General features: G+C 44.4%; 1 protein-coding gene across 1 annotated transcript in view; it reads right to left on the bottom strand.

Annotated features, from left to right (window-relative positions):
* Window positions 1–2,143: 2,143 nt before the first annotated feature.
* abhd12 (abhydrolase domain containing 12, lysophospholipase) overlaps window positions 2,144–14,105 on the bottom strand; it is a 25,334-nt gene continuing 13,372 nt past the window's right edge. Inside the window, exons 4-14 of the mRNA XM_080848798.1 lie at window positions 10,134–10,239; window positions 9,191–9,310; window positions 8,650–8,680; window positions 8,188–8,233; window positions 7,958–8,087; window positions 7,426–7,463; window positions 6,043–6,122; window positions 5,855–5,937; window positions 5,433–5,511; window positions 3,956–4,083; window positions 2,144–2,237 (exon numbers count right to left, since the gene is read on the bottom strand). Of these exons, the coding sequence (XP_080704924.1) occupies window positions 2,204–2,237; window positions 3,956–4,083; window positions 5,433–5,511; window positions 5,855–5,937; window positions 6,043–6,122; window positions 7,426–7,463; window positions 7,958–8,087; window positions 8,188–8,233; window positions 8,650–8,680; window positions 9,191–9,310; window positions 10,134–10,239 (875 nt within the window). The 3' untranslated portion in view covers window positions 2,144–2,203. The remainder of the gene's footprint in view (window positions 2,238–3,955; window positions 4,084–5,432; window positions 5,512–5,854; window positions 5,938–6,042; window positions 6,123–7,425; window positions 7,464–7,957; window positions 8,088–8,187; window positions 8,234–8,649; window positions 8,681–9,190; window positions 9,311–10,133; window positions 10,240–14,105) is intronic.

Raw genomic sequence — 14,105 nt, 5'->3', positions numbered from 1 at the left:
GGAAAAAATGTATGCCATTCTCAAACAAAGACAAAAAAAAATAAAACAATCGCCAAGCATATTGCTAAGAATGTCTGCATTAGTATTAACGTTGCTTTGGTTAATGAGAAGGGGAAAGGGGTAAACAAGTGTATAATAGAGGAAGCCGTATTCCTGTTTTTGCGATAACTTAAAATGGAATTGCACTCACATCCCTCAACTAAACCAGTAAGCCCTTCTTCCTCACTCGACTTCATCAGCGCTTCATCATAAGCCTAACTGATTGGCTACTCCACGGGAGGAATGTAAGAAGACAGTAAAGGACGTCTGGACATTTTCATAGAAAAACTCCCAGCCTCAATATTCAGCAGTAGGTCTTTAAATAGTACTGTGACTAATGACATTAACTTGGCTATTAGGGAACTGGGTCATGACTGTTTTTTTTTTTTGCTTTTTAAAATAAATGAAAAAAGTGCAAGAGAGCGTTAAGATCACCAGAAGAGATGTGAAGATATGAAGTGTCACCACGATAGTCCACTGGGCTAATGTGTGAGGATCTGCTGCCACTAGCTCTCTGGTTAATGAAGCTCTTCAAAAGGGGAAGAGGGGAGGTGGTGGTGGTCTCCCTGTCACAGCCACAAGGCCCTCTGCTCCGCCTCCGCCAATTACCCCGTCCGACTGCCGAGGCCCCGTGTCATTTCTGCTCAAAAACCGCCTGGCGACGGAGAGGGAGAGGAGAGGAGAGAGAGGCACTTTAAGCGATTCGCCCCGGATCACTTTCCTCTCCTAATCAGCACGAACGCAAACCACAAAAAAGGTCAGTGACGCAGCGATGCGCTCCACTTTGCTCCGGGTAAACAAACTCATGCCACGAATCAACACAAAAGCTAAACTCTGATGAGTGAACCCAAATCCCCCCCCCTGGACTCTTTTTCTCATGATTCCCCAACAAGAGCAGAACCTGCACGGCTCTCAACCGCACCCCACCCCCAGATCATCCCCCTCCTCCCTCCCCTGGCCTTCAACTGTAATCGCTGGCTCCAGCGGCTGGCTGCCATGCCTAGGAAGTGAACAGGGCTCTGAACCGTTACAGGTTTCTGACAGTCACCCGGAGAGCTGGACAATCGCCCATGCCACTCTTCTCAAGCGCAGGGGGGCTGCCAGTGAATGAGCGTGGGGGGGGGGGTGGGGGGGGCTGGTCCAACCAAAACAAATGACAGGAAGTAGGATAGACCCCTGGAGTCACCGTTGCATGAGAAGATGCTGACCACTGACCTGCTGTTTGCTATTGTCTCTGTTAGTACACGTTGAAGGCTACCACCTTCTTCTGTTGTAACATTACTCATTCATTAAATGCCTCAGAGTGCCTTATGAGGATAACTGTGATAAGACTAGTGTGTGTGCGTGTGTGTGTGTGTGTGTGTGTGTGTGTGTGTGTGTGTGTGTGGGGGGAGATGGAATATATCAGAAACAAAAGGAAAAATAAGATAAAATAAAATGTCCATACATTGTACACTTTCAAGTATATAACTTCACAAATATAAAGTTGTGTTGTGCCCTTGATCCTCCACAAGGCGCTTCAGAAAAAACATTTGGATTTCACATTATGACATCATGTCCAGAGGTTAGAACTGATTGATGAGAGCGGTCAAGTTAGAGATCAGTTGCAGTGGCAAGACGTTCAAGAAGGTGTGGGAATGGGGCTGAATAAATAGAAAAAAGCTAATGCGAACAATAACACACAACACTGGCCCTCCGACTCTTCCCCACGGTAACACAGCACTGGCCCTCCGACTCTTCCCCTCTGTAACACACACCACTGGCCCGCAGACTCTTCCCAGATTCATATGTCATCCCTTCATTCTCGCCTTCTCTCTCTTTCTCTCTGTCGTCCTGCAGGAGTGTCAGTAGTTTAAGGGAATGCAAAATGAATGGAATGGTACCATTCTTCTTTCAGTTCATGCTTGTGTGTGTGTGTGTGTGTGTGTGTGTGTGTGTGTGTGTGTGTGTGTGTGTGTGTGTGTGTGTGTGTGTGTGTACAGTACTAGATGTGTGTGTGCATTGCATATGTTTGAGACGTATCTTGTACACAACTTCTAAACTTGTGTTCATGTTCTTTTGAGAAAAAGGTGTGTTTGTGTGTGTGTGTGTGTGTGTGTGTGTGTGTGTGTGTGTGTGTGTGTGTAAGCGTGTGTTTAGGGGGGTGTCCAGGAGGCGTTCTCAGCTACACGTGGGGGTGTGTTGTGCCAAGGAAGTCACTAGAGGAGAGACAAAGAGGGGAAAAGAAAACCCCCCCACACACACACACACACACACACACACACACACACACACACACACACACACACACACACACACACACACACACACACACACACACAAGAAAAGATACTTAAATTAAGCTTCATCTCGCCCAAGACTGATGAAAGTTCTCAGCTGAAGGACGAGGAGACAGAAACCTCATTAACCCTCATCGTCCTCTCAATTGATACTTCAGGTTCAGTCAAATTTATTATCATATATTGATAATTTAAACAGATAGGTATGGTTCAGTCAAATTAATTATCATATATTGATACTTTAATGAGATAGGTAGGGTTCAGTCAAATTGATTATCATATATTGGTACTTTAAAAAGGTAGGTAGGGTTCAGTCAAATTGATTATCATTAATCACATCATGTCTTGGTGTACTTGGGGGGGGGGGGGGGGGGGGGGTCTACGCTCTTCAACAGCACAGATCTCTATTCTGTGAGTCGGTGTTGTGTTCTGACACTTTCAACGTTCCTTTAAATGGCTACAGGACCTAATTAACCAGACTTTAGGAATGAGCCCATGCTGGCAGTAAGGCTTAATGAACTGTGCAAATAAGGGCTTATGTTATAGGTAATAATAACTTAATAAAATAATTAATAATTCTTAATAATTAAACTAGAAAATGCATTTCCTGAAGGAAATACCAGTGCATGAAATGCAAAAGTTAGGAAAGGAAGAAGAAAAGAAAGAAGAGTGAAAGAAGGAAAGAAGAAAGGAAAGAAGAGTGGAAGAAGGAAAGAAGAAAGGATAGAAGAGTGAAGAAAGGAGAGAAGAGAGGATGAAGGAAAGAAGAGTGAAAGAAGGAAAGAAGAAAAGAAAGAAGAGTGAAGAAAGGAAAGAAGAGTGGAAGAAGAAAAGAAAGAAGAGTGAAGAAAGGAAAGAAGAGTGAAAGAAGGAAATAATAGTTGAAGAAGGAAAGAAGAAAAGGAAAGAAGAGTGAAAGAAGGAAAGAAGAAAGGAGAGTGAAGAAAGGAAAGAAAAGTGAAAGAAGGAAAGAAGAGTGGAAGAAGGAAAGATGAGTGGAAGAAGGAAAGAAGAGTGAAAGAGAAAAAGAGAGTGAAAATATTGAAAAAAGGAGATAAAAATGGAGTGAAGAAGAGAGATTGAGTGTGAGAGAAAGTAGACTGAGAGGGATAGAGAGAAAGATGGAGAGATGGAGAGAAAAAAAGTAGAGAATGGAAGGTGTCTTAATGTTCCTAGTTACAGTTAAATTGAGAGGGACAGAGAAGAGGTTCCTTTGATTTGGCGTAGCTGTCAGTGAAGCACAGGTGCAAGCCAGTTTAAAGACCCTATTATGATGGCATAATGGCCCAATGTAAGTCAATGGGAAAATTTTGATTCGTTTTTATTTAATATCTTAAAAAGTATAAAGTTTAGAAAAGTGAAAAATACATAGCATAAGTGTCCTTTACAAGAACTACGCGACAAAGTTTGAATGAAGTTTCTACGTTAAGCGGTTCGGGCTGAATTAATCGCAGAAAAAGGTAAGAAGAATAAGAAGAAGAAGAAGAAGAAGAAGAAGAAGAAGAAGAAGAAGAAGAAAATGCCTAGGAATAACAATACAGGGCATTTCATGCACTGTAATTAAATATTCTTAATACTTCTTATGTTATAGGTGCTGCGATAAATAGGGTCTGAACGCCCATGGGCCTGTGCTGTACCTCAGTATATGTGGCAGCTCGGTACTCCTGTAGATGAACTTGTGTCTGTATCCCAGGCTGACGGGGAAAGGGATGAACTGGACTTTGTGTCCACTCAGGCTCTTGGACTGGGCCGCGATGTTGTACAGCTGAGCAGAGGGGAGAAGATGGAAGAAGCACACATGAGGATCTACTTCCAGCTGACGATGCAAACCGGAAAATTACATTCAAAGCACTAAAGGTCATCTGAATCAGAGGGCCCTGTTTTGATGGTGAAAAAAAATCGGCCTGTTCTGCCTGGGATGGGTTGTCTTTAACTCCGGTGGTAAATTTTACTTTTTCTGTTGAGGCAAGGATTTTGGATATAGGCGTGGTGACCTATTCTTCCCTGACGGGGAACATTTGATGCGCCAATCATTAAACCATCCCTGGTTCCGGTTGGTTTATTTGGACCCGTAGGTAGATTTGGTTTGAGGTAGGGGAGTCATCATCCATCTAGACACACATTTTACAAACAACAATTGACACAAGTATTACAGTTATAGAGTATTCCAATCAGTCCTCAACCACTAAAAACTACAGTGGAAATAAAACATTTTTGCTTCTATATCATCTCTGCAATGCTGCTGTGACTGCTTCATCTGAGTAATCGCTGCTGGAACAAAGCTATTTTTATACCGCCTTGTTCTGCACTTTGGGACTATAGACCTTCATCCAGAGGGAAGAAGCTGAAGCTCAGTGTGCAAAGGGTGGGAGTCGTCATTTATAAATGAACCAGTTATCCGCTTTAACTGTCTGGTCTCCAGGTTAAGTTGTGACTCACCAATCAGCCTCTAAGACCATTTAACGATTCGGTTCAAAACATTTCTCCTTTTATGAAGACAGGTTTCCATACCATGACACCAAAGTAAAAGATCGATTCAATAAAAAACAAGTCAGAATAAGATCATCAACTTTGCGTCACTGTAATAGGACATGTTAAGCATGTAATAAACATAGAATAGAAAAGCCGTTATTGTATTTGAATACAAAGGAATCTGGATTGGCATACAACGAAATTTGCATAGAACGGTTTTCCATACAACAAAAAGTTTGGACGTTTAAATAAATTCTCCAGAACGGACGTGAGGTGGACTATATTAATTTGACAAAAACAACATTAGCTTGTCAAGGAATCTAAGTGCAAAAAAACCCTCCAAATCACATACCCTGATTAACAGTAGAACTGTTATTTTGAAGGAATTTGCTTGGGCATTTAAAAACAGGTTTGACAACCGAGAATTATTAGCCAACAGACTAAGTTGTTTTAAACAATAGAAAAAGCGCTCTGGTTTATTCCTTGTAAAAGCACTCCTGGTGAAGAGTGCCCAGAACCCACGACGATATTGGCATCCATTGTAATCTCGTCTGACGCATTCAGTTTCAAAATGGTGCGTGTGTGTGTGTGTGTGTGTGTGTGTGTGTGGGTGTGTGTGTGTCTGAGGTTGATGATCCATACCTTCTTTCCCAGGTGGAAGGGTACAACCGTGTCGTCCTCTGCATGCAGGATAAGAACAGGGCACGATATGTGGTTCACGCTGCAGCAGGGAGACAGAGAGTGAGAGAGTAGGAGTGAGAGAGAGAGAGAGAAAGAGGCCACAATCTGAGTGATTGAGCTCACATGGAGATCTGGCTTAAACTCCATTTTGTAAAGAAATGGCAGGACCGTAGGGCAGAGGTGACCTACAGTACCCGTGTAAAAAAAAAATCACACTGGCAGCAGACCTGCTAACCACACTGTAGATATTTAATGATCTTTCCCAGGCCTGGTCTTCTTTAACAGGGTACACAGCAGAGCCTTCACCTCCCCTCCCCTCTCCTCCCCACCACTGACAGCACAGCATCCAACTGTTGAAATGCAAGAGGCAAAAGAAAACCTACTTCTCGTCGCTGGCAAATCGAATATCATTTGCTGATATGGCGTCCAGAAAGAACCAATCGAATCCAGGTAGGTATCTGTAGACCTGTAGCAAGGGAATGAAATGAGAATGATTTTATTCCTGTTTTACTGTAACAATTCTGTTTCTAAAGCCAAGAAAGACAGGGCTACAGCCGACGTGAATGTTTACCATTGAGAAAGGATGGCTTTTGGCTTCCTCACGAATATTGGTGAAGGGAGACTCCAATATCAGAGAGTCTGGTGGAGTTCCTGCAGATGGGAAGGACAGGAATTTGACTTGAATGCTTTCAAAAGGATGTTTGAATCGAACACTTAAGTACCCGAATGGAACCTTGGAACCGGACCAAATCAAGCTGTAAACAAGATGAAAGCACTATACTGTGTACAGGAAGCCTTGTAACTTTCCCCCTCACACTCCTATTGTCAGCGCAGTAGACTGTACCGCGCTGGGAGAGATAATGTGTTCTTGAAACTGAGCTGGACCTTCAGGGAGGTGAGAGAAACCTACACCTCGGCTATAATTCAGGAATTGGGAACCTGATGCTGATGGCAAAACAGGACCTGGGGGTAATCAGGTGTGTGTGTGTGTGTGTGTGTGTGTGTGTGTGTGAGAGTGTGAGTATTTGTGTGCGGTGTGTGTGTATGTGTGTGTGGTGTGTGCGGTGAGTGTGTATGGTGTGTGCGGTGAGTGTGGTATGTGTGTATGTGTGTATGGTGTGTATGTGTGTATGTGTGTGTGTATGTGTGTGTGGTGTGTGCGGTGAGTGTGTATGGTGTGTGCGGTGAGTATGGTATGTGTGTATGTGTGTATGGTGTGTGTGTGTGGTATGTGTGAATGGTGTGTGTGGTGTGTGTGTGTGTGTGTGTGTGTGTGTGTGTGTTGGGTGTGTGGTATGTGTGTGTTTGTGTGTGTGTGAGTGTGTGTGCCTAGAGACCACAAAGGCTGATCCAGTGCTTCCTGTGCTGGCTGCATGCCTTCATGACCGCATACCAAACAGACCGAGCCTCTGATAACATCCACTCTGATCCTGCCACCGCTGTGGATGACCCTTATCTCCCCCTCTCTCCCAAACGCTACCAGTCACCCCCACAACAGCCCCCCACAAGAGCCCCCCACTCACCCCCACACCAGCCCTGAAAGCACAGTCCTCATCTCCCCCTCTCACCCACAAGCCCACACTGACCCCCACACCAGCCCCCCACTCACCTCCACACCAGCCCCCCACTCACCCCCACACCAGCCCCCAAAGCGCAGTCTTGCACACAGGAGAGGACATTTGGTTAAAGGTCCGCTGCTGAATGCTTTTATAGCCTCTACTGAAAGTGTCCCTTTCTGCTGACACGTCACAATTGTGCAGAATAGCGGCTAGTGTAGGGGAGTGCTGAAGAGGGGGGAGGGGGGAGCAGCAGGTTGAGTTAGAGCCCTGACTGGGTTATAAGAGCCTGAAGAATTCAAGGCTATGGGGAGAGAGAGAGAGAGAGAGAGAGAGAGAGAGAGAGAGAGAAAGATGGCTAAATTTAGCCCTGGAATAATGAGCACACACACACTTACCTTGCTCACACAGATGTCGGACGAGGTTTGTGGCCACGCTAGGGGAAAATAGAAAAAAGAGAGTACATCTGATGTCACATGAACACATCTTATTAGTCATGATTCAGCAACTCTCTCTCTCTCTCTCTCTCTCACATACACCCACACACACACACACACACACACACACACACACACGGTCTTTCTCACTTACCACACACACGCAAACGCACGCACACATGAGATTTAAAATCCAGCAATAGCAAGGTCAAAAAGACAAAAAAAGGAACAAGGAATTAAGCCAATTATGCTATTGTTCTGCCTTATTTTATAATTGTATATATATATATAAATATATATATAAATAAATAAATGATGAGGGACATCAGAGAAATTGGACAAAATTGTTTGTAATTCAGCTTTTCTCAAGATAGTAGCAAGTCCAGCTAGTTGGTCAACTAGTCATTTTATTCTCCCGAACAGAGAGTTTTGTCCTCATTGGTCAGTTTAGACGTGTGGGTCTCAGAGCTTCCCCTCCCGGCCTGACACTCACCCCGTGCCCAGCGAGTGGCCCCAGATATAGAGGGACTTCCTGCCGATCTTCTGCTTCACCCACTGGTAGATGAAGAGGGCATCTGAGGTCATGCCCTTCTCAGAAGGACTGCCATCAGAGTCGCCCCAACCTGAAACACACACACAAACACACACATTTCAATTACTGTTGTCCAGACACAATGAACTGAAAATAAAAATAAAAAAAACAATGCAGAAATTCCAACTTACCCCTATAATCAAACGTGACTACATGGTAGCCTAATGAACTGAGCACCTAACAAACAGAGAGAGAAGAGCTGGGTTAGCATTTAGGAACAAGCATTATGCTTTCCTATGCTATGGGAAATAGCTTGGATATGTTCTACTGCTGGCATTAAGCTTGCATCTGCAAACCTGTGGTAAACCAGGACCTTACGAATAAGAACAAGATGCTGAATGCTGACAATAATCACAGCTTTTATTTATTTTTGTACACAGGATGCAATGTAAATCAAGAAAACTCCACCTTAATGAGGTTCTAAACACATGAAACACACCATGCTTCCCTGTCAGACTCTCCATTTGTTGAGTTAAATACGCTTCCCTGTCAGACGCTACATGTGTTGAGTTAAATGCAAATGTAACCGGCAACAATTAATGCCGATGTCATCCACCAGTAGTGATATCTTGCAGCTGGGTGTGTTCGCTCACCTTGTAGAGCTGTACTCTGTGGTCCCCTCCCCTGGAAGAGTATAGAGATGTTACTTATTAGCGTATAGCACAGGAAAGATCACAGTCCATACCAACACCAAGCCTATGGAACACTTTGGCCAGGGGCTGAGTGATGTGCCTCTTTGATTCCTTCTAGCCATTGACAAAACCTTAAATACCCAGGTCAAAGGGATGACCCCAGTGAATGTGGCTAATACTGGAAACACTTAAGCCCAACTCTTATTCAGCACAATATACAATCGTTGCCCTGGATACAGGCACCAGCCATACTGTGCTAAGGTTCTATTTAGCAGAAAACCTTTAGCATCTTCCCAGAGGTTCAAGCTTGGGAGGTTTATATTTTAATTTAAAGTTAAGAGCCCAATTACTTAGGGCTGCACACAAAAGAGACTTCAAATCAATACAACATAAATAATAAACATAGTTTTTGTTTTTGGTGTATAGGTGTGACGGATGCTCCGGCATGCTCCTAATACACGTAATCTAGAGGAAAAACGGACACTTCTGATCAATTGCTTACCTGGTGCCGGCGTTTCCATGGAGATAGAGCATGACGGGATGGAAGGACTGGAGCGTGTTCTCGTACCACTCGCGGTCCTTCCCCTGGGCCTCCTTCCACATGTGCGCGGGGACCGTGTGCCTGAGGGACACACACAGACACACACACACACACAAAGGCAGAGAAATCAGACACTGCAAGATGACACGCACAACAGGCACTGCATCGCAATGGATAGCTCAGGATCAGATGGCCGCCTTTAGTCAGAGGTTGCATTCGAGACAGATGTTGGTTTTAAGTTTGGATAAGGAACAGGGCTTTCTTTCTTTGGGGATAATTGTATATGTGGTTGGTTGTAGTTTTCTATTCTATTGTATTCTATCTACATCACCCACTGTTTTTGCAGTGCAGACCAGCAGCATGTTTTCCTGTATGGAACACATTGGTGGGTGAAGTTCAAATCAGGCATGGCTGTTCATTGTGCAGACATCACCAGCTTGCACTTCGGATGTGCAGAAGACCCAAGGGCCCACTCTGTCCTTTTCACTAAAACAGAATGTCCCCCTGCCCTGTGCTCTGTGTCCTCCACGCAATCACTCACACAGATAATAGCTGACACAATCTCTCTCGATCACTCTCTCACACACCCACACACACCCACACACACACACACACACACAGTGTGTGTGCAATAAGCCGTGCAACTGTGCCCTCAGACCTAAGGCACTTTTCACACCCTTACAGGCGACGGCTCTAGGGTGAACAAGGGAGAGAGAGAAACACAGAGAGAAAGAAAGAAAGAAAGAAAGAAAGAAAGAAAGAGAGAGAGAGAGAGAGAGAGCAGAGGAGGGAAAACAAGAACAAAGACTTCTAATTCTGTCCCTCTCCCCTCGCTTTGCTTTGCTGGCTCAGCGAGGATAAAGGGCATTCGAGCCCCTGGGCATGGGCATTGGTGCTAACGTACCACACGCCGATGTTGACGCCCTCCTCCCGCTGCAGGTAGAAGTTGTGGGTGTGGTTAAGGCCCTGCTCCTGCGGCCGCTTCAAGTCAATGAAGTAGGGCATCCGTACTGTGAGGAGAGGAGAGGAGAGGAGAAGAGAAAGGGGAGGAAGGGGAGAAGAGGAGAGGAGAGGAAGGGGAGAGGAGGATGCCGAAAAGAGGAGAGGAGAAGAGGAGAGGATAGGAAGGGGAGAGGAGGAAGCCGAAAAGAGGAGAGGAGAAGAGGAGAGGATAGGAAGGGGAGAGGAGGAAGCCGAAAAGAGGAGAGGAGAAGAGGAGAGGATAGGAAGGGGAGAGGAGGATGCCGAAAAGAGGAGAGGAGAAGAGGAGAGGATAGGAAGGGGAGAGGAGGAAGCCGAAAAGAGGAGAGGAGAAGAGGAGAGGATAGGAAGGGGAGAGGAGGAAGCCGAAAAGAGGAGAGGAGAAGAGGAGAGGAGAGGAGGAAGGGGAGAAGAGGAGAGGAGATGAGAAGAGGGGAGGAAGGGGAGAGGAGGAGAGGAGAGGAGAAGAGGAAGGAGAGAAGAAGAGCATAGGGGAGGAGGAGAGGAAGGGGAGAGGAGGAGAGGAGAAGAGCAGAGGAGGAAGGGGAGAAGAGGAGAGGAGATGAGATGAGAAGAGGAAGGGGAGAGGAGAGGAGAGAAGAGAGGAGGGGAGGAAGGAGAGGAGAGGAGATGAGATGAGAAGAGGAGAGAAGGAGCGGGGGAAATCGAAGGGCAGAAAAGAACAGAACACGTTAGTTTACACCATCATGGCTGTAACTGCTGTAGCGGAGACATATGACATATGAGACTTTCTGTGGGGGGGTTTTGGTGTTAGGTTAAATCAGAGGGGGGGGGGGGGGGGGGGGGGACGACTGCAGAGAGGAGCAGCTCTGGCGTGCGTGACTGATGTTTCACAAGACAGCCACCCACCGCAGACTTCCTGTGCAGACAGTGCAGACTAGCTTTGTTCACTTCCTTTGATACCACACACTGCCTGTAGGCAAGGGCTGCCACCTCTCACTGCGTGCGGAGCAAGAAGCCTGCTTTAAAAAGCTGACTCGTGTGGCCAGAAGTTCTATTTACAGACCCTGAAGAGATTAACGCCACTAATATGAGCTGATCTGGTGGCGCTTTAAAGGGCCAAAAAGATCTCCATGCTGAAGTATTATAAGTCTTATAATTGTGTTTTGTAAGTGATTAGCATAGTTTGGCTCTTAACAGCGGCCCATGTGGCCACTTACATAGCAGATGAACTAGTGACTCATGAATTTTTTAACTGTGACTGAGGACGTTTCTCCTTCTCCCCAAGCTGGCATGTGAGGGGCTGAGGAGGCTTCTAGGGTTGCAAACACACACACACACACACACACACACACACACTCTCCAGGCTGACATGTGAGGGGCTGAGGAGGCTGCTAGGGTTGCAAACACACACACAAACACACACACACACTCTCCAGGCTGACGTGTGAGGGGCTGAGGAGGCTGCTAGGGTTGCAAACACACACACACACACACACCCCCCAGGCTGACGTGTGAGGGGTTGAGGAGGCTACTTGGGTTGTAAACACCCACAGAGAATTTCGGATGGAGCAGCCCGCCTATTCCGCCCCGGCAGATGGAATATCCGCTGCCATGCTCCACTTCCGTATGGGGTTCCACACAGTGTTCAGTTTCAGGGTCGGTCGACATGTGCTCAACGCTCTTACGAATGTTCTCACTCAAGCACACCTTCACATACACACACACACACACACACACACACACACACATATATGTACTCACTCACGCACACATTCACACACACACACACACACATGCACACATTCACACACACACACACACACACACACACACACATACATATGTATACAAACACACACACACACAGTTGAAAGTCACCCTCACTGATGTACAATAATAGATCCTGACTGCATTCAGGGCACAACTAAACCACTATTACAATTGCTAAGGGTCTACCAAGTCACAGAAAAAAGAAATATCTAGTGACGGAGTTTTTATTTTTAGGATTACTATTACGTTTACTATTATTATTATTATTATTATTAATAATAATAATAATGCATTTTATTTATAGGCACCTTTCAAGGGGACTCAAGAACACCTTACAAAACCCAAGAAAAATCAGCAACACACACACACACGGATGTTAATATGAATATGAGAGAGAGTGAGAGAGAGCGAGTGTGAGGGAAGGAGAGAGAGATGTGGTCAGAGCATGTACAAGGATAGCAGTAGGGCTGGGCGATATGACGATATATATCGTGAGGACGATAGAAACGTGTCTATCGTGACCTTTCTCCTCTATCGTTTCTATCGTGATAAACTTATTTTTTCACTATTACAGCTAATATACATTTTAATATAATTTCACATCCTAATATAACATTTTGCTTTTCTTATTATGCAAACTCTAAGTTTATACAACTGTAAAAAAAGAATATTAAGATACATTTTAGAGAACGTGGTTTTGCGACACGACACCGCTTTACATTACGCTGCTTTGCATCATACGCTTGCGACATGATTGACGGTGAGAGCCCGCGAAATTTAATTCTGGTTTAAAAAAAAAATGAATAATGGACGCGCTGCAGGAAGGTGGTGTAACTGTTACCACAGCCGCTGTTATACAATTGGGCATCGACACCCATTGCTAATGACAGCGTCATTACTTTATTGCAGCAGTGAAAATCAAGACATTACAGACGTGCAAATGCTGGGGTGGCCCATTCAAATCAACGGAACTTTTTTGAACATTTTGGAGAGCCGTATAATACGAGTATAATACAAATGTAGCCATTTATTAGCAGATTCTGTTCCATTTTTCTCAATGATGGTCAAATAGTTGTAGTTTAAGATGCACTATTTCGTTAGTTTAGATTTCTTTTCAGTATTTCAAAAGTGAAGGAGCTGTGGGAGCACAAGAACAGTGAGCATCTAGCAGCGATTATCATAGACATAGCATATGTGTATATGTCTTTGGCGTTTATAGCTTAACTATCTAGATTCTAAGTAGCATGGAGGTTTTTTTTGGTACTCCACGTAGATCATAAACCCTTGAAGATAAAAATGAAATTGGTTGGGAAATGTAAACGCTAATATGCTTTTTATCCAGATAAAACGCAGCTCCATCGTTTACTTGCGTTTGTTTACAGGACCATCTTCACTGTTGCACCAACGGGCTGAAGCGGTCAATGGGGCGTATGTGTAATGGAATTTCTTATTTTTATACGTGGCCATATAAGAAAATGTTTTTCTCATCATTATTGCTATAGCATATGAACAAACATTGAAAAGATTTTTTTTTAATTAAATTAAACTTGATTTATCTTCTGAAAGTAGGCCTACATTAAAGAACCACTAAAAGTCACAAGCACTGGACTAAATGTCATGCACTTTGTTTTAATCTTACTATTTAAAGATTCAATGGAAACGTTCAGTACAATCTGCGTAATTGTGGTACAGGTCGTGATGGATCACACTTTTAAGTACACCCCTATCCAGTAAAGCAAGAGGGCATATCGTGATATATATCGCTATCGTGATATAAAATAATCCATATCGTGATATATGTTTTTTTCCATATCGCCCAGCCCTAGATAGCAGTACTGTGTAAGAGATGGGTGTATGCAGTTGATATTGCGTAGATGGAAATAAGCAGGCAGAGTGATGTGAAAGTGTGTCATCCTTCACACGTTGCAGCACACATCAGACTCTTAACTTGTAGAGACGGAGGAACTATGGAACTGTCAATAATCAGAGAAAATAAGTAGGACCAAAGTCGTTTTAGTACCTATGACAGTTTTACACTCACACTTTTAAGTTAGTACAACTAATATTATATTTCCAGTAGACTATCAGATAGGGAAAAGGGTTGAAGAGTGGAGCTTGGTGGCTTGGTAGACAGGTGGAGCTAGGTGTCATCAACGTAACA

Source organism: Sprattus sprattus (assembly GCF_963457725.1).
Source record: "Sprattus sprattus genome assembly, chromosome: 12".
NCBI lineage: Eukaryota > Metazoa > Chordata > Actinopteri > Clupeiformes > Clupeidae > Sprattus > Sprattus sprattus.
This window is presented reverse-complemented; position numbering and strand designations above follow the sequence as displayed.